General features: G+C 41.5%; 3 protein-coding genes across 4 annotated transcripts in view; 1 reads left to right on the forward strand and 2 right to left on the reverse strand.

Annotated features, from left to right (window-relative positions):
- FAM184B (family with sequence similarity 184 member B) overlaps window positions 1-1,094 on the forward strand; it is a 41,868-nt gene extending 40,774 nt beyond the window's left edge. For both annotated transcript variants that reach the window (XM_065634261.1, XM_065634262.1), the window contains one exon: window positions 364-1,094. In XM_065634261.1, the coding sequence (XP_065490333.1) occupies window positions 364-454 (91 nt within the window). In that variant the 3' untranslated portion in view covers window positions 455-1,094. The remainder of the gene's footprint in view (window positions 1-363) is intronic.
- Window positions 1,095-1,999: 905 nt separating this feature from the next.
- On the reverse strand, window positions 2,000-4,361 carry MED28 (mediator complex subunit 28). The gene is made up of 4 exons (XM_065634051.1): window positions 4,203-4,361; window positions 4,054-4,120; window positions 2,807-2,919; window positions 2,000-2,348 (listed from the first exon to the last, which is right to left on the reverse strand). The coding sequence occupies exons 1-4, from the start codon at window positions 4,359-4,361 to the stop codon at window positions 2,151-2,153; spliced, it is 537 nt and encodes a 178-aa protein (XP_065490123.1). The 3' UTR covers window positions 2,000-2,150.
- Window positions 4,362-5,192: 831 nt separating this feature from the next.
- LAP3 (leucine aminopeptidase 3) lies at window positions 5,193-20,618 on the reverse strand. The gene is made up of 13 exons (XM_065633823.1): window positions 20,481-20,618; window positions 19,763-19,878; window positions 19,392-19,446; window positions 17,091-17,196; window positions 15,801-15,960; window positions 12,986-13,147; window positions 11,857-12,015; window positions 10,982-11,106; window positions 9,556-9,644; window positions 8,122-8,224; window positions 6,482-6,561; window positions 5,797-5,909; window positions 5,193-5,687 (listed from the first exon to the last, which is right to left on the reverse strand). The coding sequence occupies exons 1-13, from the start codon at window positions 20,601-20,603 to the stop codon at window positions 5,489-5,491; spliced, it is 1,590 nt and encodes a 529-aa protein (XP_065489895.1). The 5' UTR covers window positions 20,604-20,618; the 3' UTR covers window positions 5,193-5,488.
- Window positions 20,619-20,678: the final 60 nt, after the last annotated feature.

Below are 20,678 nucleotides of genomic sequence, written 5' to 3' on the forward strand. Positions count from 1 at the left end.
TGTATTTCATATTTTTAAGAGTGAATTGCAGCTGCCATTTTCTGATTTTCAAGACTTCATATTCTTGAAGCATCCTTTTTTTAAAATTTTTTTGAGATGTCAAGTCAAGAATTATGTTCAAACATTTCTCCACAGCTGTTCAGGTCTCCTGCACGCTTCCCTTCGTGTTACTGCCAGTGCTGTAAGCCCAGTTACCTGGCTAGCACAGATCTCACCAGAAACTGTAGCTGGCACCTTCTGGCCTCATCCACTTCATGTAAGCGCAGATCCATTCATAGATTCATGTCTTTTTCCAGGAAAAAAAAATATTAAATATTGATAAGATTGCAAGTAAGTGATGCTGATGCTTATTCGTTTGCACAGGACACATGGCAATGAACCACCACAAACTAAAGATGACCAAAACCAAGACCCTCAGCATCAAGAATGGTTTACTAAATATTTTTCATTTTAAAGCAAACTATTTCCATACTTCTCAGAATTACTAGAAAAGCTGTTCCTGTTTTCTTTTAAGGAAAGATAATCCAATATATGATTTAGAAAAAGAGAAGAAACTTCCATGTAAATAATTAGGAGCAATGGCACTCTCTTACATCTAATTACTATGGCATTATAAGCATGGATTTCAGGAAAAAACTGCATTATTTTTAACAACCTCTGTAAAAAATGAAGAAAAAGCAAAATTCTGGATACTGTTATGTGAAGAGACTTTTTCATCAAGAGATTGTACTACTCCACAATTCATTAAATATGCAATTTGGTCTCCGATACGTCCTGTCAAACTGGCTTCAGCTGAAAAAATATCTTCTTTAGGTGATTTCTGTAGTTTTATACATTTGTTTCATCAGCTGTTTAGAATGATTTCTGCATATAGTAATGTAATTTTTAAAGTTTTTAATAGCTTTTTGTTAAACTCATTTTAAGCTGTACAGCATGGGTGTGCCTCCAAGAATAGCATGTTTATAGCAGGCTGGTTTAGAAATACTTTCTGGTTTGCTTAATAAACTGTTTTGTATAGTCAGCATTGCAATATAACTTTCCTGTTGCACTTCAATACATGTAATGATCAGCCTGATAAATTAAGATATGTAAGTATGAACATTAAAACTTGCTTGTAAATCATCCTTTTCCACGTTTTGCAAAATAGCGCAATGTTATGCTGAAGTGTGAGTCAGACTGATACACCAAGTTCCAGATTTACAGGAACTGTGTACGTTTTGTTCTTATGGCCACCAAAATGCAAAGTGGGCGAATGACTAGATTTATCAGATCACAGTAGCTAACTCATTACTGGGAAGGAAGATGCTCAAGAAGAAATTGGCCCTCAGGTAATTAATCAATAAATGTGAAAGCAGCCTAGTGTTTAAGATAGTTCATCTTCAACTGCTGTACGATTTGAATCCCCATTTACTGGCAACCAGCCCGGCCCAGCTACGTGACACATTTTATATGTGTGAAGAGAGGTACCTCCCGCCTAACCTCGCCTTCTGTCAAACAGCCAGCAAGAACCGTACAGATAGGAGCACTTACTGCAAAACTGCCACTGCACCTCACCTGTGGCGAGAAGGTGGCAGAAGGGGCAGAATGCTTCCACAGGCCAATACTTCCAGTCATTTAGTATTTTTTAGAAGATGAACTGCTTGGTTTGGAAGGAGACTTTGGCATCAGATTTGGCAAGACAATACTTTCAATACAAACAATCAAGAAGGGGATAAAATGGTGTATCGTAAGTATAGAGGGCTCAGTTTTTTGGTAAGAATTTTCATCCACTCTGCCCCAAAAACTTTTAAAGTGCATTAGGAAGTTCAATACACAATTACTTATTCTAATTTTCAAGATTTCAATATTGTAATTAATTAACTCTGTCCCCAGAATGGGGAGAGCTAGGGCTACTCTTCCTAGAAGGAACAGGATGCATTCTAGGAAGCATACTTCTACCAGAAAGCATTCTGAATAGCAACTCTGTGTCTTTTCCATTGAAATATAAACCAAATCCATATTTTTGGGAAAAAAGAGATAATTTATTTCACTTAATTGTCTTTTAACTATTTATATTTGCAGTACAAATTACATTATACAAAAAGCATACAAGGTAAAAAAACAACACGGCTTTGCATTGTTGAAAATATTCAGATATGTAAAATCAAAGATCATGTTTGCTTCATTGGAGCAGGAATAGTGGCAGATGCTTGTTCTAGATAAACTAATGGACCTTGAGGCATTTCTGCAGGCTTTTTGTGCTGTACACTGATATCTTCCAGGACCTGTTGCCAGTGTCGCAGTTTAGCCAAATGCTTCTGAATTAATGCTTCTTTTCTCTGCAATTCATTTCTTAATTCTGAAACATCCTAAGGATGAAAAAATGTGTATTAGTAGACAGTATGCATAAGAATAACCACCTCACATAAAGAACACGTAATATTTTTAGCTTGAGTTTTCAAGCTGATCTTATAGGGATTCTAATAATGGAAACGAGTCTAATGAAACAAGAGGGAAAGCACTGTGAATGCATCAGTTCTGTTCCCCTAGGTCACACATTTCAGAGATCGTTACTCCCAGCAAAATTTGACTAACTACTTTGTTTCTTCCAATGAAACCATCATCTGTGTTCCAATACTCCACAGCAGCAGGCATCCAGCCTCTCCAGGTTCATGGTGAGAGCTGCTCTGTCAACAGTCACGTTCTACCAACTTATGATACAGCACCATGTTGAGAAACCCAAAATTAATGTGAATGAGGTGATTAACTGTACTGGTACACAGCTTATCTCATCTGGCACAATACAGGTACATTAATTTAAACATACCTCTTTAATTACTTGCTCTGGTTTCTGGACTGATAGCTGCAGTCTTTTTTGAAGAAAAAAGCACTCAGTTTGTCTCGCAACATCCAGAAACTTCTGGATGCACTGATCAACGCCTGAACATAAAACAACAAAACAGCAAGAACAGGTTCCAAAAAAGTTATCAGACTGATACTGGTAGTTTTCTACATGCTATTAAAAATACTTTTCACAGTACTTTCTAGAAAGAAAATCTTCACATTTACTAAAGTGACATATTTATAAAACCAGGATGTGCATTAAGACTCTGTATAAAATGTTGCTTTGCAAACTTTCAGAACTTCTTTTAAAGGCGCAGGACAACAACTCTTTTTACCCAAGTTTTACTACATTTTTGGCAATGACAAAGAGTGATAGAATAATCTGTGGAACTTGGTTGACTAAATAAAACATTTCACTGCACACCCAAGCAACAAGCTCTATTTAAGGTTCTAAAATATGGGCATATTTAGGAGAATGCTTTGCCTTCATATATTATGCACTACTGTTTTGATAATAAAAGCCGTCCCTTTCCAGCACGTGAATATAACCCAATATCCAGAAAGGAGTTTTCAAAAGCACTTCTGCTCTTTTTGAAACAGAGCTTGAGAGTCAAGCTTGAAGTATTTTTCAGGGAAAAGTACATTTCTGTCCAGGGCCATTTCTTAACTTCCTGTTTATAGCAGTTCAGTATTAATTACACTTCTCACAGAGGTGCCTGTCACACAAGTCCGAAAGCACTGCGAGTGAGCAGTCTAGGCTTTGCTTTCCAACCTTTTATTGTTGTTTCACACAGCTTCACAATGCATCACATTAGCTTTTTAGTTTTTGAACCATGTATGTCACTGCACATTAATATAACCTCCCAGACCCCAGAAACCAGCTGGCACCTGGACCCTTCCACAAGCCCCGACCACTCCTGGGTGTTTTTTCCCCTGTCAGCCTCCCGGTGCTGTCAACAGCGTTCCCCCTGGGAAGGAGCGAACAGCCCCGACTTAGACCAGAGTCACCTTTCCAAAACCGTGAAACAGCTTTTAAACCTCTTTTGGCAGCAAATGCCGAAACCCCCGGCAAAGCCCAAATGCACCCGTACGACTTCACGATGTTTTAGGAGACGCCGGCCATAGATTTGCAAGCCCGGCCGTGCCCCTCGGTACTTGAGGCCTGCAGAATAACCCCTGGTGTCCGCAGGGCTCCCGCGAAGCCGACCCGAGAGCCGCCGCGGGCCTCACCGGTGCGGATCTCCTCCTGGTCCGTGCCGTTCACGTAGTCCTGGCTCACCAGCGAGGCGAAGCAGGCCTGCGAGGCAGAGAAGCGCGGGGGTGAGAGGGCCAAGGGGGGCCGGCGCCCACCCGCGGCCTCCCCCGCCCCGCCCACGCACCTCGAAGGACGCCTCCAGCTCGTCCACCAGCGTGTTGTTGGGATTGCGCGGCCCCGGCGCCGGCGGGATAAGGCCGGCCGGGCCGGGCCCGCCAGGAGGCCCCGGCGGCGGCGGCCCGGGCGGCTGGTTGCCGAACATGCCGCTCAGCGCTCCCGCCATGGCCGCGCATGCGGCGAGAAGCGGCAGCCGCGGGCGGGCCCAGGCACCGCCCCGCCCCGCCGCGCCTCTCGGCGCCTCAGCGGCGGCGGCCGGGCCGCCCGCGCTCCTCCGCGGCGCCGCGACGGCAGCGCCGGGCCCGTCTGACGCAGGGGCCGCCCGAGCCGCCCGCGCTCCTCAGCGGCGCCGCGACGGCAGCGCCGGGCCCGCCTGACGCAGGGGCCGCCCGAGCCGCCGGCTGTCGCCCCCCGAGTTAAACGGCGAAGAGGCGAAGCAGAGAAAGCGGAGCCATCCTTCCCAGCGGGACCCCCGCCGGCCGGCGCCGTCCCGCGCCTCCCAGCCCGGGTAAGCACCAGCTCGGAGCCGCTGGTTACGCACCGGCGATTAACGGTGTTCGGCCTGTTTGACGTTAGAACAGGGGCTGGTGTCGCTGCTTGGAGCCCGACAGGCTCACAGCAGCAAAGGGGGAAGCAGGAGGGTGACAGAAACGGCAGGCTGCCCCAAAACAACCCACCAAGCGCTAACCTACATTCGCTGGTTTGTGTAAAACAGTTACAAGATACGCTCTTGTCGGCACTTCTTTAAGATTTAGTACATAATGCAGTGCTGAAGCCACGTTAATCACACAAACTGCAACAGCCTGGACACTCTGACAGTGCATCATTTCTACCTCAATACACACCAACAGCAGTTTTAGTTTTTCTAAGGAAAAATGTCAGATATCATTTTTATAAACAACTTTGCAGTTACCTTTCGCACCACCTACAATTCACCCAAAACGGAGGCACAGCCATGACCTCCATCTATTGTTAATTCTTTCTCAATCAAAACACAGACACAAATAAGAGATTTATTGTTTGCAATAATTCTGCTTACTTTACATATAAAATAAAGAGTTGAGATGCTTTCCATCATCATGTTTTGGTACAAATATCTCAATAGGTCAAACAGAATATTATTTCAAACTGCGTAATATGGGATGACAAGTCTCAAAAGTGAGATATTCTTACCCAAGTAGTTATTTATAAAATGTATTTGTAGTTCATTGCCGTAGTGAAGATCCACTGGGGGCATTCATATATGAATAATACTTTTCTTAAGGCAGAGTGCATGATTTTAGAGTAAGTATTTTATTTGGTATTACGACTGTCTTGACTTAGTCGAGCCACAAACTCTACTAGTGTTCTTGTAGGCCGCCCTGCCATGCCTTTGCGAAGATACGGCACCTCATCCTTATTCGACATCACACCAGCTATATCTAAATGAGCCCAGTGAGGGGCAGTCACAAACTCCTTCAGGAACGCAGCAGCTGTGCATGCTCCTCCAGCTCTGTGGGAAGCAGAAAAATTGTACTGTTTCTAAAGCAACACCAACAGCGCAAACATGAAGCAAATACACTGTCAGGAAGGGGCACGTGAAGGGTATTGGTGCATCTTACCTGCTGTACTTGCCAATGTTACTCAGATCTGCAAGAGGACAGTCTGTTACTTGTTTTGTGTAATGTTCAAAAAGGGGCATTCGCCAAACTCTGTCTCCTGTCACAATGCTGGCCTGAAAAAGAAACAGTGATTTTTCTTTTTAAACTGCATTTATAAGCCCCAGTATCATGCATGCTTATTTTTGCTTAGTTTGATCAATAGTGAATCCTACTTTTTAGGTATTTTAGTGTTAGTCAGAAGGCTTTTTTTTTTCTCCCCAATTTTTCCTAACAACACAAATCCTTCCATTCAGAGACCTCCTTTAACCATCGCACTTCAGATACTCACAAGGTCTCTGAATTTCTGTCTTAGTGTTGTTAAGCAAGTTCAATTATCTCTTTAACATGAATTAATCACTGTCAGTAGTCCAGAGCTTATGCATATGCACTAAGTTATCAGAAGATGCAGATCCCTGAGATGACGTGCATGCTGTTTGCTGTATATTAAACCTCATTAAAGAGCTAGTAATTAAGAGTAAAAATAATTTATTTTCAACTACAGTACTAAAGCCATTCCTACGAGGTTTCAAAATGTCATAACATACCTTTTAGATTTGCATAAAGACTTTCTGTAATGCATTAACTTTTCAATAACAACAGCTATTACTGAATGATTGTTCATTCAATGATAAGGCAGATATTCTACCTCATAAAGGTGACTCCAAAGCCAAGAGGAGTTTGTGAACACTCCAGTCGCAGCAGACCCCAGTGCGACATCCATGGCACCTACAGAAACACAGGGTTATACAACAACAGCTAAGGGGGACCTGAGCTGTTCCTCTGCATCCTGACTCCTCCACAGAACTTTCCTTTTTTAATTCCCATTGTCAGTAATTTCTAAACTCTGCAAAATGTAAATATTTTAGTACACTTACATTTGTAAAAGTTTAAACTTCTGAAAAAATGTATATAATAGGACAATAATTCATAAAAACTACATTCTGTATCTCATGAAACTATATTTTTGTTTTTCAGCTTGATGTTTCTTAGCAGTATTTCTAATGTAATATATTCAGCAATAAGTGTCTTATCAAAAGAAAAATTTAAAAATCTAAAATTTATTGTTTACTTACAGAAAATATGAGTGGACTTGTTCCAATTTATAGACCTCTACAATTTTTGAGATGATACAGGTGGAGGGAACATAGAGCATTTATAAAAAATGTTACTAAAACTTGATAACTCATTAAAGTGCTTGTAAATTTGTGTGTAATTGTAACATGTTGCCATTGTGCAATACATATACTGCTTTGAAATTGGGTCCATCTTTTTGGAACACCCTGTATAGTGGGAGTAAACTTGTTATCATGCCCTTTATATGGGAATGCTTTTATACAAGCCAGTGATTACACAATCAGCTTCCCTTCTGCCTATTGACATGTTCCACAGCATTTAAACTGACAAAAACTGATGGAACATAATTTAAAGCACTAGTAGAGAATATTTGGAAACGTAATTATTTTGCTTAGCATATTCATTAAGCTACACAGTGGACTCCTGTCAGAACTATTCTTCTGTGTTTCACTCATGTCAGCTACAGTCACTTCACCCATGACAGCTTGTTACTCCAGTTCACGAGATGCAATGCTGGTTTTAAATTTAAAATTATAACCTCATTCGTATACAACTGTAGAGATGAAACAATTAAAGCACATTTTATTATGCCTGAAAGTATGCAAACTGCACATAGGAGATACTTCAGTCAAATGAATTATTGGGAAGATGATAATGACTCTGCTATTATCTAGAATCATAGACCTGAGCTACTTCACTTACTGGAAGAACTGGTGCTGGCTCAGCCAGAGCTTGGGCACTCAGGAAGCCGTTCGCAAAGAAGATATTTTGGCTCCAGCATGGCTGGTGCCATACGCACCTGGCAGGATTCTTCCACAGCCACACCAGTATCTCTGCATCACACAGCCCCAATAGCTGGGAGCGCTTAGCTCAGAAATGCAGACACTGGGAAACATTGTGCAGAAACACCCAAGTTTGTGGAGATTTTCCCACCCTTAGTTCCAGCTCAGCTGGGCCGGCCCATCTCCATCTCCATGGCTGAGCGTGCACCCTGCATCCCAACACCCTCCCCAGCCCTAGAGACACGGTGTGGCTGTACAAGTTGTTACAGCATAAACTGTGCTAGCTGTTGTCCTGGGACATCTAAAATCATCTCAGCTGCTTTCGAATTCAGTTTGGCTTGATATACACAGTGCAACTAATCCATAGCCCAATTAATGACAGTAACAAAGAACTGCCTTGCAAAATGAGCTGGGAAGGGAGATTGCTTACCTGTTAATGTTGCAGCATTCACAATAGCCCTTGGATTAAAATTGTGGGCATAACAGAGAGCATCAGCTAACAGCAGTCTTCCTTCTGCATCTGTGTTATCTACCTTCAGGTGCAAAATTAGTAAAAACAGATTAACAACTGAAAATATCCCTTTCACAGACTTACTTCCTACATATTATCTTAAATAGCTGTCAGACTGTGAATGCACTGTCACAGGCCCTAGGAACTTCAGGTAATCAAAATTTACTCAAAATAAACTAAAAAAAAAAAAGTATTGATATACAGTTACATTCATGAAATGAAAGCATGTCTGTAGCTGAACTCTTCTGCATGCTGGGCCTCTGTGCTGCTGGCTCCTCTGGAGAGCCTGGAGGCTGGAGAGGTGACCAGTGGAGCACAGGGGACTGGTGACCACCCCCAGCAAAGCCCCAGGAATCCCAGGGGCTGTTTCTGAGCAAGCACAGAGATCTGGCCCATGGAAACTGCCATGGAGGAGAGGGTACCACAAAGAAGCACAGACGCATGCCTAGAAACAGTTCCTGGTTATACTGCTTTCTCTTTGGATCTTGAAACTTTTTCCCTTTAAAAGAAATTAATAGCCCTTTTGGTCCCTTCCCCTTTCAGGGAAAATTAATGATAAACTCTGCATGATTAATTGAATGATGTGCTCTGAGCTATTAGCACTTTCTTGCAGTCTGTTCCCTCAAAGCAGAGGGCGACTCAGTTTTGGGAGGAGAACCTCAAGGACCTGGAAGGCTCAGCAAGTGAAAGGCAGAAGAATAACAGAAATGCAGACAGAAATAAATATTGATTAAGCCATCTACTTCTGCATGAAATCAGTGGCCTACAGCACAATGACTTTAAGTACCATTTAATCCATTAGATGAGTATGGAACAGTTTGGATTCAATATGAAATACGTATTCTGGATATGTATTTGGCAAGCTCCTTTGAACTGAGAGCCCCTACGACTCTGGTTGCTCAGAGCAGCTTGGCAGGCTAAAGACCTTGGTTATGTCAGCAGGAAGCTCATACTCTCATGCATTACTCTAGAGAGCACGGAAGTGTCCTGAAGGGTGTGCTGGAAGCAACTCATGTTTTTCATCCTGACTGAGAATCTATATTTACGAGCATTGTAACAACCTCTTGTGCTAAACGCAAGAATTTCTGTTAGTTCAGTAAATTACCATGCTTTTCAGTTTTCCTAGCAATTTATAAAACATGTCTAATCTCTTCAATCTATATTTATATTTGAAAGAATCATATGATGGCAATTCCTAATTAACAACATGCTTCTTAAAAGTTTTAAAAACAATACATTTACATTGCCTATCTTTGTAAAAGGTCTCTTCAGACACATACTCTGTGGTCATATAACTTGATTGATTAAAGCAATTCACTGAAAGTACTCAAAATCCAAGTTCCACATGCCTACCTGTATTGTTTTTCCATTCTTGGCTCTAACTACATCCCCAGGCTTGTTTGCCTTCCCACCGGGCATATTTTCACAGAGGGGTGCCAAACCTCAGAGAAAAAAAGAAAAGTGCATTACTCATTTCTTTCTCAGAAAAGATGCAGGCAAAACACTTAGAAAAAACCCAAGCACCTTCTTAAGAAAACAGTACCAGTCTCATCTTGAATTTATGTTCAAAATCAAGTTTTCCTGGGGAAATTTCTCTGTATGTTTTACCACCACCACATTCTCTTACCTACACCATTTTACCACTGGGTTTTATTTCTGCTTTATGCCCAGACAAGATCAGAGGAGCAATAAATATAATCTTATGTCTTCCATATATGAATAATTAGTCATGTGTAAAGGGATTTATTTCTCTCTGAAATTAAAAGCTTCTCAAATTAACACTCTGAGCCATTCAAGCTCTGCTAATTGTAAATAAACATTGTGTAATGTCAAGAGGGGTCCAAGGACTCACCATAGACCTCCAGCCACAAGAAGGGCAAATAGAGATCAACAAAAAAGACATTCAGCGTCAAAACTCCAACTATAAATGCGATAATAGGATGAAAGGCACTCCACTATTCCTAGGGAAAACCTGCTCTTGGCACAAGGAATAAGTGAACTCTGACCACCACTTTTCAGCTGAGTTAAGTACACAGACTTTTTGCTCCACTGATGAGTCCTTCCCATTGCACTTTCAAGTGAGGAATGCGGTGAGGATGTGGGTTTCGCTGCCCTCTACTGGTTGAAGCATAAAAGTGACTAAAATATTAGATTCCTAAAAGTCAAGGTTCTCAAACATAAAACTTATCCTAGAATGGATTACATGTCATCAGCAACTCATTTTGCCACAGTTCCTGAATCAGCTCATTTAAATTTTAGCTGTGCAACATTTTTGCAGAAAAAAATATAAGCATTGATCATACTTAAAAATAAAATCAGCAGATTGGGGTGGTGTTTTTTTTTTTATTTTACATGTTTCCTGAGATATTCACCAAAGGAAACAAAAGCTGATCCCTCTGCCTGTTCAGCTGTGGCAAACACTCCTGGAGGTAGCTCAGCTAACTCCTTTTCATTTTTACTTGCTTTTAGAGATAAACATATTCCTTCTTGTAATGAAGGATCAGAACTTCTGAAAAAAAATGTTGAAAATAAGTTTACTAACAACCACTTATCACCTGAGATCTAAAAATCATGCCTTCAAAATTTTAATTCAGTATTGAAATATTCAAGCAAAGCTAGTAATTCTTGATAAGTAAAAATGGAAGAGAACTTGAGACACGTGAGTCTGCAGGAGTCCGTGGCATTTCTGTAAGGCCATTACCAGTGCTGATACTAGAAAATGACTTCGTCAAAAAGAAATCTTGTAAAGATTTTTGGATTCTTACACAAACACACTTACCAATTATGTTAAGAGGTAGATTTAAAGCTGCTGCTGTCACAATGGCTGAACAGACAGTTGCTGCCCCTCCCATATCTGCTCTCATCGCATCCATACCTGATGATGGCTTCAGTGAAATGCCCCCACTGGAATAAACAGAACAAATATCACCCAACATGTAGGAGCTCAAAGTTGAATACACTGAAAATATTCTCTCCATCAGAATGCTTTAGCACCAAGTATCATTAAATGTGTTTTCAAATATTCCTGCAACAGCCTGACAAGCATACTGAAAGCAAGATATCTGTGTATTAATTTCAAATAAAATATAAAATTATTTCATCATAATTAGGATGCATAAAAATCCAGGCAATCTGCAGCAGACTAACTCAATGATCTTCATAACAGCACAAGAGCACAAAACAAGAACAAGATAGTACACCTGGTAAAATCAGCATGTCGAAGGGGAAAAGACTGATAAACTCTTCAGTAGTTATGTGACATGAAAAGCAGTTATAAGGAACTGCTGCAAAGAAGGAACTATTTTCTCTTTAAGCATGATCTAGATACCCAGTGACAGACTGCAATTCTAAACAAGTTTTTCATCCAGAGGTTTGCTCAGGCCAAAAAACCAAAAAATAGCAAGTTCCTTGTTTTCTTCCCCTCCCCCGAATTTCCATTTTCCCCTTACAAGACAAGCGCATATCAATTCCTACTTTGTCCAACCACTCAAGCTTGTCTTCTCCCCAGAAGAGGCAGCACAGTCTACTATACAGGGCAAGTTCACTGGAATGGCATTGATGGATATGCTGAGCAAAGAAAAAGCATCTCCCCATTGCGCATGAACAGCAGACAGGCATTTTCCCCTTTAGTCATTAAAATAATAGCATACATACCTGTCAAATGTCACTCCTTTTCCTACAAATACCAATGGGGAGTCATTTGCATTAGCACCACCTGAATAGTGAATCTCCAGAAAGATGGGAGGTTCAGCCGAACCCTTCGCTACACTCAGGAATGCTCCCATCTGTTGGGTCGCTATCCAAGACTCCGGTCTGTAATAGAAATAATTTTTTATTTCGGTAATTGGACACTTTGACTAAGGTGATTTTGTTTGTTTTTAGGAGATCACAATTCTTGAATGTTTGTACACAAACTATTAATTCTATATTAGTTAGTTATTTTGGAAACCGTCACTTAGATCCAGCCATTATTACTTTTTTTTGAGAAACAGAAAAATAATGCTTCAAAGCTGCTGCTTGTTTTTTGTTTTGTCTTGTTTAAACAATGGCAACAAAAGAAACAACAACCGGTCTATACTTTCTGCATCAGAAGCATTAAACCTTCACTTGCCCATCAGGCTGTAGTCTCTGAAGGCACATGGAATAAAAACACTACAGCAGCTTACAGTTTAGCTTTCTGCTATCAAGATGGTTAACTAAAGGCAAAGTTGATCTCCCTCAACTTTTGCTTTTCAAGAAAACAGCTTCCAACGCTTACACAACCAGTTAGCCCATTTCCACTGAAGTGCAGTAACTAGAAAAGCTGAGGCAAGAAGCATTAGCTCTGCAAATTCAACTGCAAGAGCTTTTACAACTCCATCTCAACATTTTTAAAAGTTTAAAAAAAGCCCCAGCAATAACAGCAATAAATAGAGGATGTTTAATTACCACATCTGAACAAAAAAACCAACGGTATGTATAAAATCCACTTGGGAAAAAAACAGAAGGTATTAGAAAAAAGGTTCTTCATATTTGCCCTCCATTCACTGAGTCTTCACCAGGCTTCCTCTTTTACAGCACATGTCAATTAAGCAGTAATTGACTGCATGACTAATTATTTTACTGTGTCATAGTATCTTGCTTACTCTGCTAACTAGAAGCTCACCTTCTAATACAGACAGTAGCTTGCAGTCTGGGCACTTCTCACACCCTTTTGCCAAACGCTTCCCCTGCTTTTGTCATTTGAAGTGGCAGAATGAAAATAAGAGCATATTGCTTATTTGATTGATTCAAGGGAATTTACCTTATATGGACCTTCACAGTGCTGAAATTCCTGAGCTTCTGTTCAATATGTTCAGCAAATTTGATTGGAGTTATATAATTAGCTGGAGCCTCCATAAGGTACCGAGCGAGGTTCTGACCCTCAGCGTAGATAACACCTTTTTGCCAGGCTTCTCTTTCAGCACTAAACAACACCACACAATAATCAGGATCATAAATATTTGCAAAAGAAATATGTTGTCAGCATCTATCTGTTCTCTCCTGTTTGAAAATGCAGTATCATTAATTTGGGGCAATTAAGAATGCCACAGTAATCTTATCATGAGGAATTTAGGATGATATCCAAAGTTCATCTAGTCTAGTAGCTCATCACTGGTACTGGTCAGCACCGAATGCTTCACAGAAAGCTAGATGAATCCTAGAGCAGAGAGATATAAAATTATCTGTCTAATACATTAGGTCTTGTCCTAATCCTTACTAGTTAGAGACTGGCTTAAATCCTTAAGCACAAGGTTTAATATCCCTTCCAAAATTTGTAATCGCATTAACTATAACAGCCCCGAAAGTTTTTATTTACCATATAAAGGCTCCAATTCTGTTTCTCACTTTACTGAAATATGATTATGTGGTAAGAGTAGAATCTGGACCTCATTTCACAGTGCACTCAAGGCATTTCACTAATGAACAACAGAGTAAACATTTGAAGAGCTGCCTGCATAGGAAATGGAGGTGTCTCTCTGGTTACTTTGCAGCACTACCAGTATAAAACCCTTCATTTTACTGAGACAGAATGAAAAGACTTATTTGCTTTAAAAGATATCATAAAGCAGGGCATTAAGCTGGATTTTGCCTCTTAAAAGAGCAACACGGTGAAGAAGGAATCCAGGAGGAATATAGAAACATTGCCTGGATATGGAGGGATGGAATTAAGAAGCTGAATCTCAGCTCACAATGAAACTGGCAGGAAGTGGAAAAGGCAACAAGAGGACTTCAGCAGGTACATCATCAGCAAAAGGAAGGACAGGAATAATGCTGTCCCATTGCTACATGGGGCAGGCCATCTAGGGAACACTGGGAATACTGAAGTTCTCAATGCCTCCTTTGCACCAGTCTTAATAATTATTAAGCTCTGCTTCCAGATTCCCCAGTTCTTTGTGCTTAGTAACAGAGTTTGGGGAAGAAAGGTACTACCCATGGCAGAGGAAGATAGACTTAGGGCTGCTTAAAGAAACTGGACATACACAAGTCCTTGGTAGCAGGCAAGATGTATCTGAGGGTGCTGGTTTCTCTCAGTTTTCAACGACACGGTAACTGAATGTGGTTCCTGATGACTGGAGAGTCCTCATCTTTAAGAATGGCAAGGATATAGGGAACTTCAAACCAGTTAGCCTAGACTAATCCTCTAAAAGTTTATGGAGAAAGTCAGCTTGGAAACCATTTCCAGGTAGATGGACGAGATGTCACTGGGAAAGGTCATCATAGATTTGGAGCAAATCATACCTGACCAACTTGACTGAATTTTATGATGAGAGGGCTGGCACAGAGAACCACAGTGGATGTCATTTATCTTGGCTTTTGCAAGGTTTTCACATAGAATCCTTGCAGACAGATTGAGAAAACATGAACTGGAAGGGTAGACAATAAAATGGGTGAAAAACTGAAAGAACTGTTGGGCTCAGAAGATAGCAGAGAACAGTTGAGTGGTCTAGCTGGCAGTTAGTTACTTGTGGCGTTCCTCAAGGGTTGATACTGAGGCTGATACCTTCATCAACAACTTGGACTATGAAATGCACCCTCAGAAGATCATGGACAGCATCGCATTGTGGGGAGCAGCTGAAATGGGGAGGGCAGGGCCACCATTGGCAAGGCCTTGACAAGCTGGGGGAATGCACCAAAGGGAACACCGTGAAGTTTAACAAAGACTAGATGACCTCCAGAGGTCCTTTCCCACTGAAATTATTATATACAAAAATTACTTCCAGTGTCATAAGTGGTCATAGGACCATCTATGTTTTCAGGAAATATTTATTTAATATAATCAGCTCCCAAACTATCCACTGTTTTACCAAACGGGAAGAATGTTGCACGTAGCTTATCAAGACATGCTTAAATTGAGATGTTTTTATTTTATTTCATTAACTTCCTCATAAGGAAAGACTTGTTCCTGTATAAAGTACATACGGAAAATACCTCTCCTCTGTGTGACAGAATGTCCTACATGGAAGGTCGAAAATCCCCTCTGATAGAGTAAAAGGGGATTAATAAAACTTTGTTCTGGAACCAAGAGGTCTGATATTACTTTCTGCTCTCAAGTAACAGTGATGTCTGTTTAGAGGCCAGAAGCACCCAAGCTTCTCTTCTTGCATCATATTCTGTAAATGAAAATGTAACAAATGAACTATGTAGAACATATCCATCATGGCATGGTCTGGTGTCAATTAGCATCTCCTGATTCTCAAAAGGATTTATCCATTTATGGAGTCTGAAATACCTCTGCTCCACAGTTTTGGCATGCAATACCAACAAACGTCTTTTCATGTCACAACTATGCTTCAAGTAATATTTTAGTTTTACCCTGGGCCTTCTTTTCTATGAAGCAGCACTTATTGACCCTTAACCTCAGAACATGGCATAGTAATGAAACATATGGAGCAAACACTGAAATATACTCCAGACATAAAATACTTCAGGAAATTCAAAGGAGTAGTTAACAAGGATATTGCTGCTAGCCCTATTCTTTCAGTTCTATGTTTTTGTCATGCACAAGCATGCACACGGTTTTATACATAAGTAAACAAACAGATGTATAAATAGGCAAGCTTTCCTTTTGACATCACCTTCCATGAAGCTGAGGAGTAACCACAGGTTTCTTTTTTTGCTTCAACTCATTATATTCATGCAGTCCGAGGACAGCACCTTCCGCAGCTGCTTGAGCATCTCCACAGGGGTCTACTTCAACACAAGGGATCTCCAGGTCTTGGATTTGTCTACAACCAACTGAAAAATACAGCACAGAACTAGTAGGCTGAGTATTGCATAGAACAGCAAAACCGGTATCCAAGATGATCACTTTAAGGAAAAAATAATTTTAATTCAAGATATCTGAGTTTACAAGTAAATAAATTTAAAAAATCATGCAGTAGAATAATTTAAAATGCTAATGACCATATACTGACAAATTTTGACTAAAAATATCACTTGATAAATTGTAATGATTATGACATTTCACAAGAATAAAAAGGAAAGCCCACAGTTGTTATGATTCCTTTAAGCTCATTCTGTATCAAAGAAAAAGCTCTATCATTCTGGAGTGCTATGCATTATGACTATCTACAGGTATCAGAAATTTGCTGTAATTTAGTTTTTTGCTAAGGATATATGACTGCTCTTTTCTTTCAAATGAGTTTATACACAGTTTTATAAACAAACAAATGTATATATTCCATAAATTTTACTTTGTACCCAAATAATTTAACAATGCTTTGGCAGCTGGTGAGACAACACAGACTAGCGCTTTGAACATATAGTTGTCATTTATGTATGACTGACCTCTAGTCTCACATTAGAAACTCTGGTGAAAACTCTTTTTATTCTTGTTTTATACACGCTTAGATGCCACAGTTATCTTTCATGAAGATAGAGAGGCCTCCTCTGCCTATGACAGATAACATACTGAGTCATACTACTGGTGTTGTGAAAGATACCAGTTTATAAGACAAACATATCAGTTACAAACTAAGTAGCAAAAGTAAATATATGTGCACACATATAAGTACATACTTAAGTACAGCGTGAGCATTAAGTGAATCAGTGATGCTCTCAGGCTTCGAAACAGTAGTAATTAAACAACTGCCTTCTCAATATCACACTGTTTAGGAAAATTGTTTGGTACAAAAAACTGGAGTTACCTGTCTGCAGATTGATTTATATGCCCTATAATTCCTTCCTTGCTAAGGAAAAATTTCATGAATATTAGTGACACATAAATGCATTCAGTAAACCATACAGTAGGTTTTGCTTTTCAAAACCAAATTATAGCTAGACTTACTCTTCCAAAGCATGGAACATGCCACACCATTGCAGTAGTTTTATGGCAAAATGTGTAAGAAAATTTAAAAATAGTTAACCTGCTACAGCTGCACGAATATTTTCTTTGTCTTCATTCCAGTTTTCGTGGTCGTTTAGTCCAGCATCCTTCTTACCCAACCCAACTACAACCACACTCGGAAAGTCCTAGATGAAGCCAACACAAAAATGGATTAACTTTCCTCATTGTTACAGCCACAGCAAACAGTTGCTAAAAAGCCCTTACTTTCCAAATCAAACCAAGCACAACATAAAAATACATTCATTACTTTCTCTACCTTAAGCACATTTCTATGTTAAGAGTGCCAGTACGGTGCCGCTATCTTGCACTCCTAATCATTTGCCACAGACATGCAACCAGTTGCTCTCTTGTCCAGTTAATAGTTAATTATGTGCATTGCAGCAGATAGGGCGTTATGCTCAACACACAGCAAACTCGGTACTTCTAAGGGCAAGGCTAAGAGTTCTTTGAAAGCAGATCCAGCTTTCCAGCTGCAAAAAAGGCCAGAACTGAGCTGGAGAAGTGTAACCTTTTTTGGCACAGTACTATGTTCAAGGAAATAAAATCACTTCAAAGGCTGAGTCATTAGCTCAGCTGAGGAGCTGAGCTGGCATCATTTGCCAGGTAACAAACCAAAGCTGCACAGAGGTACACAGCTCCAGAACTCAGGAAAGCAATGTAGCACAGCATACTAAATGCTTGCCTTGAAAGCTGCAAGTAGAAGGCAAAAAGAGAGAACGACAAAGATTCAAGGAGCATTTTAATTCTTTAGTCAATTTTGTATAAAACTCAAGGCTATATATGTGAACAAATTTCTCACTGTTCTGAAGAAAATTAAGTTAATCTCAGGCTTTCCCTTCCATCAAAAATAGCTGCTCTGTCAGATTCTAGCAACCAGCTTTGAAACTGCTAGACCGCAAAGTCTTCCAGTCCACAAGATGCTGAAACTAGTTTTATCTTTCCGGCAGATCAATGATCCAAGTTAACTTTTTTTTTTAGTTATTTATTTAGAAGAGGTGTAAGGCCAAATTTTACTTCCTTCTCTTGCAGAGATTTGCTACTCACTTCATCCTGTATGCAGAACTGGGATAATGGGAACTTCAGTGGACTCCAGTTCCATGAAGTCTCTGAGAGCCTTTCTGCTGAGCCCACTGTCACCCGAGTGGGGTCCCCACACAGGAATTTATATATGGTAGGCAATATCCACTAGCCCTCATGTAAGATTCAGTTACATATACAGGGACACCTAGTGCCATGTTGCATGTCTGTCTAACCTCTAGCTACTACTCCAAAAAGGCACAAATTGTACCATATTTGCCAGCTCCATAGAATCATAAAGGAGTTTGGCTTGGAAGGGACCTTCAAAGCTCATCTAGTCCAACCCCCCTGCAATGAGCAGGGACATCTGCAACTAGATCAGGTTGCTCAGAGCACCGTCCAGCCTGGCCCTGAATGTCTCCAGGGATGGAGTATCAACCACCTCTCTGGGCAACCTGTGCCAAGTGTTCCACCACCCTTGCAATAAAAAAAATTTCTTCCTTATATTTAGTCTCAATCTCCCCTCTTTTAGTTTAAAGCCATTACGTCTTGTCCTATTGCAATGGGCCCTGCTAAAAAGTCTGCCCCCATCTTTCTTATAGGCCCCTTTTAAGTACTGAAAGGCCTGCAATAAGGTCTCTCTGAAGCCTTCTCTTCTCCAGGCTGAATAACCCCAACTCTCTCAGCCTGTCCTCATAGAAGAGGTGTTCCATGTATGTGCATTAGATTTATTAGGACTTCTCAAATGACACCAAAAGCCTAACTTCAAGCAGATGAATCCCCATCTCATACCCTTGCAGTATATCATGTCTGTGCAAACAAAAGTCCTGCTTGAATAACAGTCCTATGTCTTGTTTTCAGAAGTTTCAAGAACATGACTTTAAAACCTCTGAATAAAGCCTATGATGGGACGTGTTAGAACTGTCATGTCTGCAAGGTCTTTGCACATATTGGTACACACTCATGCACTCACTCCTGAACAGAGAGGCACAGTGGAAATCTGATCCAGAACTGTTGTGCCTCAGCTCATTCAATAAGCAGTTATTCAGAGCACACCACCTCTGGAGCAGACTTGTTTACATATTCTCAATTTGCAGCACAGTGGAGGATTGTGCAAAAGGCCACGAAACATGGGGAGTACAGAACAGGACGTTTCAATAAGAACCACATTTTTGTTGAGAAGGCTGGGGGGGGAAGAAGAGTGGAGCATTTATACAAGCACAGCAGTGACCTCAGCTCAAAAAGATGCAAGGGCAAACCTCACACGTTAATCAATATGCACATGAAAATCCACCCCTCATACCTGATGCAAACCATGGAATACGCGCGTTTTGCCTTTCTTCAAAGGTGGCCCACATCTAGAACACAAAAAGATTCTTTCAATAAAGAATTCCTTATTGGTGATAAATCTTACAGTACTACATCCACTCCAGAGCCACACAGTGCTCCTCAACACTGTATGGGGACACCTGGCTCAGAGCCGATTCACAGAAAAGGACAGTTCCCATGAACATTTTGCATGTTTCCTCAGTGCTTGGTCCTTCCACAGGAGTCCCCCTCCAAAGTGCAGCCTGAGAAGTGATATGGATACAAACACTAATAATAATAAAAAGATCATTCTTGTTGGTGTTTGTAGGTACTTTAATCCATTTCAGAAGCTTATCACACACTTACAGACACAGAAGTTCTCTCAGCTTTCCAGACGTGAGTCTATCAAAAGCATCTCCTGCACTAGTGAACTGGGCAGCACCTTCATCTTTTTCACTTGAGTAGGTTCCCAGAACAAGACCCTAAAAAAGGATATGCATTAATGTAAACAACACAAGATGTAGAGACTCATGTGAAAGACAAGCTCACTGTTCAAACCATAGCTACTGCTGCATACATTCATCTCCATTTGTGTATTTATCTAATGTGATGCACAAAGCAACACTTTGATAAACCAGGATAAAGTACTACAACTACTTTGAAGGGTGAAAAAGACATTAGACACAGTATAACTGAAGTTATAATCACTTCGCCTAACATGTAGAGACAAAACCCTGTCAATCTATAATCAAAAGAGCTTTTTCCTTCCCTCAGCCGCCCAAACGCAGGTGTAGGTCCAGGCGGAGCGCAGGGAGCTGCGCCTCTCCCGACTCGAGCTCAGGGGCAGGGCCCTCACGGGGAATGTCTCCAGGGCGGCCCGGCTCCAGGCTCCCGGCGGCCCCGCCACGGGCACGGCGCCCGCCCCGACGCGGCAGGGCTGCGAGGTGAACCCCCGGGCTGGAGCTGGGGGGCACACGGACACCCCTGAGCTGCCGCCGGGCGCGCTCAGCCGTGAGCCGCGGGGCCGAGCCTGAGGAAGGGGCTCCCTGCGGCCCCCGCCGGGCGCCTCACGCCGCCTCCTCACCTTCCCGCCCGCCCCGCGGCTGTAGCCCCGCGGCGAGGGCCGCTGCGCCGAGCAGCTGCAGGCCAGCGGGACATCCCGGCTGAGGCGGCGCGCAGCCACCCTGCGCACCCAGGGCAGCAGCATGGCAGGAGGGCTGGAGGCGGGACGGGAGGCGGGCAAACCGGCGTGCGCCACCCCCTGACCCCGGCGCGCTGTGGC

This window comes from Caloenas nicobarica, chromosome 4 (genome assembly GCF_036013445.1).
Source record: "Caloenas nicobarica isolate bCalNic1 chromosome 4, bCalNic1.hap1, whole genome shotgun sequence".
In the NCBI taxonomy this organism is placed as follows: Eukaryota; Metazoa; Chordata; class Aves; order Columbiformes; family Columbidae; genus Caloenas; species Caloenas nicobarica.

Coding starts and splice junctions, on each gene's coding strand:
- MED28 (XM_065634051.1), bottom strand. CDS start 4,361: ATGGCGGGAGCGCTGAGCGGCATGTTCGGCAACCAGCCGCCCGGGCCG. Junction 4,121..4,202: donor AGCTGGAGGCGTCCTTCGAG/GTGCGTGGGCGG, acceptor TCTGCCTCGCAG/GCCTGCTTCGCCTCGCTGGT. Junction 2,920..4,053: donor CCAGGAGGAGATCCGCACCG/GTGAGGCCCGCG, acceptor TTTTATGTTCAG/GCGTTGATCAGTGCATCCAG.
- LAP3 (XM_065633823.1), bottom strand. CDS start 20,603: ATGCTGCTGCCCTGGGTGCGCAGGGTGGCTGCGCGCCGCCTCAGCCGG. Junction 19,879..20,480: donor GCCGCGGGGCGGGCGGGAAG/GTGAGGAGGCGG, acceptor ATCCTTTTTTAG/GGTCTTGTTCTGGGAACCTA. Junction 5,910..6,481: donor TTTGGAGTCACCTTTATGAG/GTAGAATATCTG, acceptor TTTCTTTTTCAG/GCCAGCATTGTGACAGGAGA.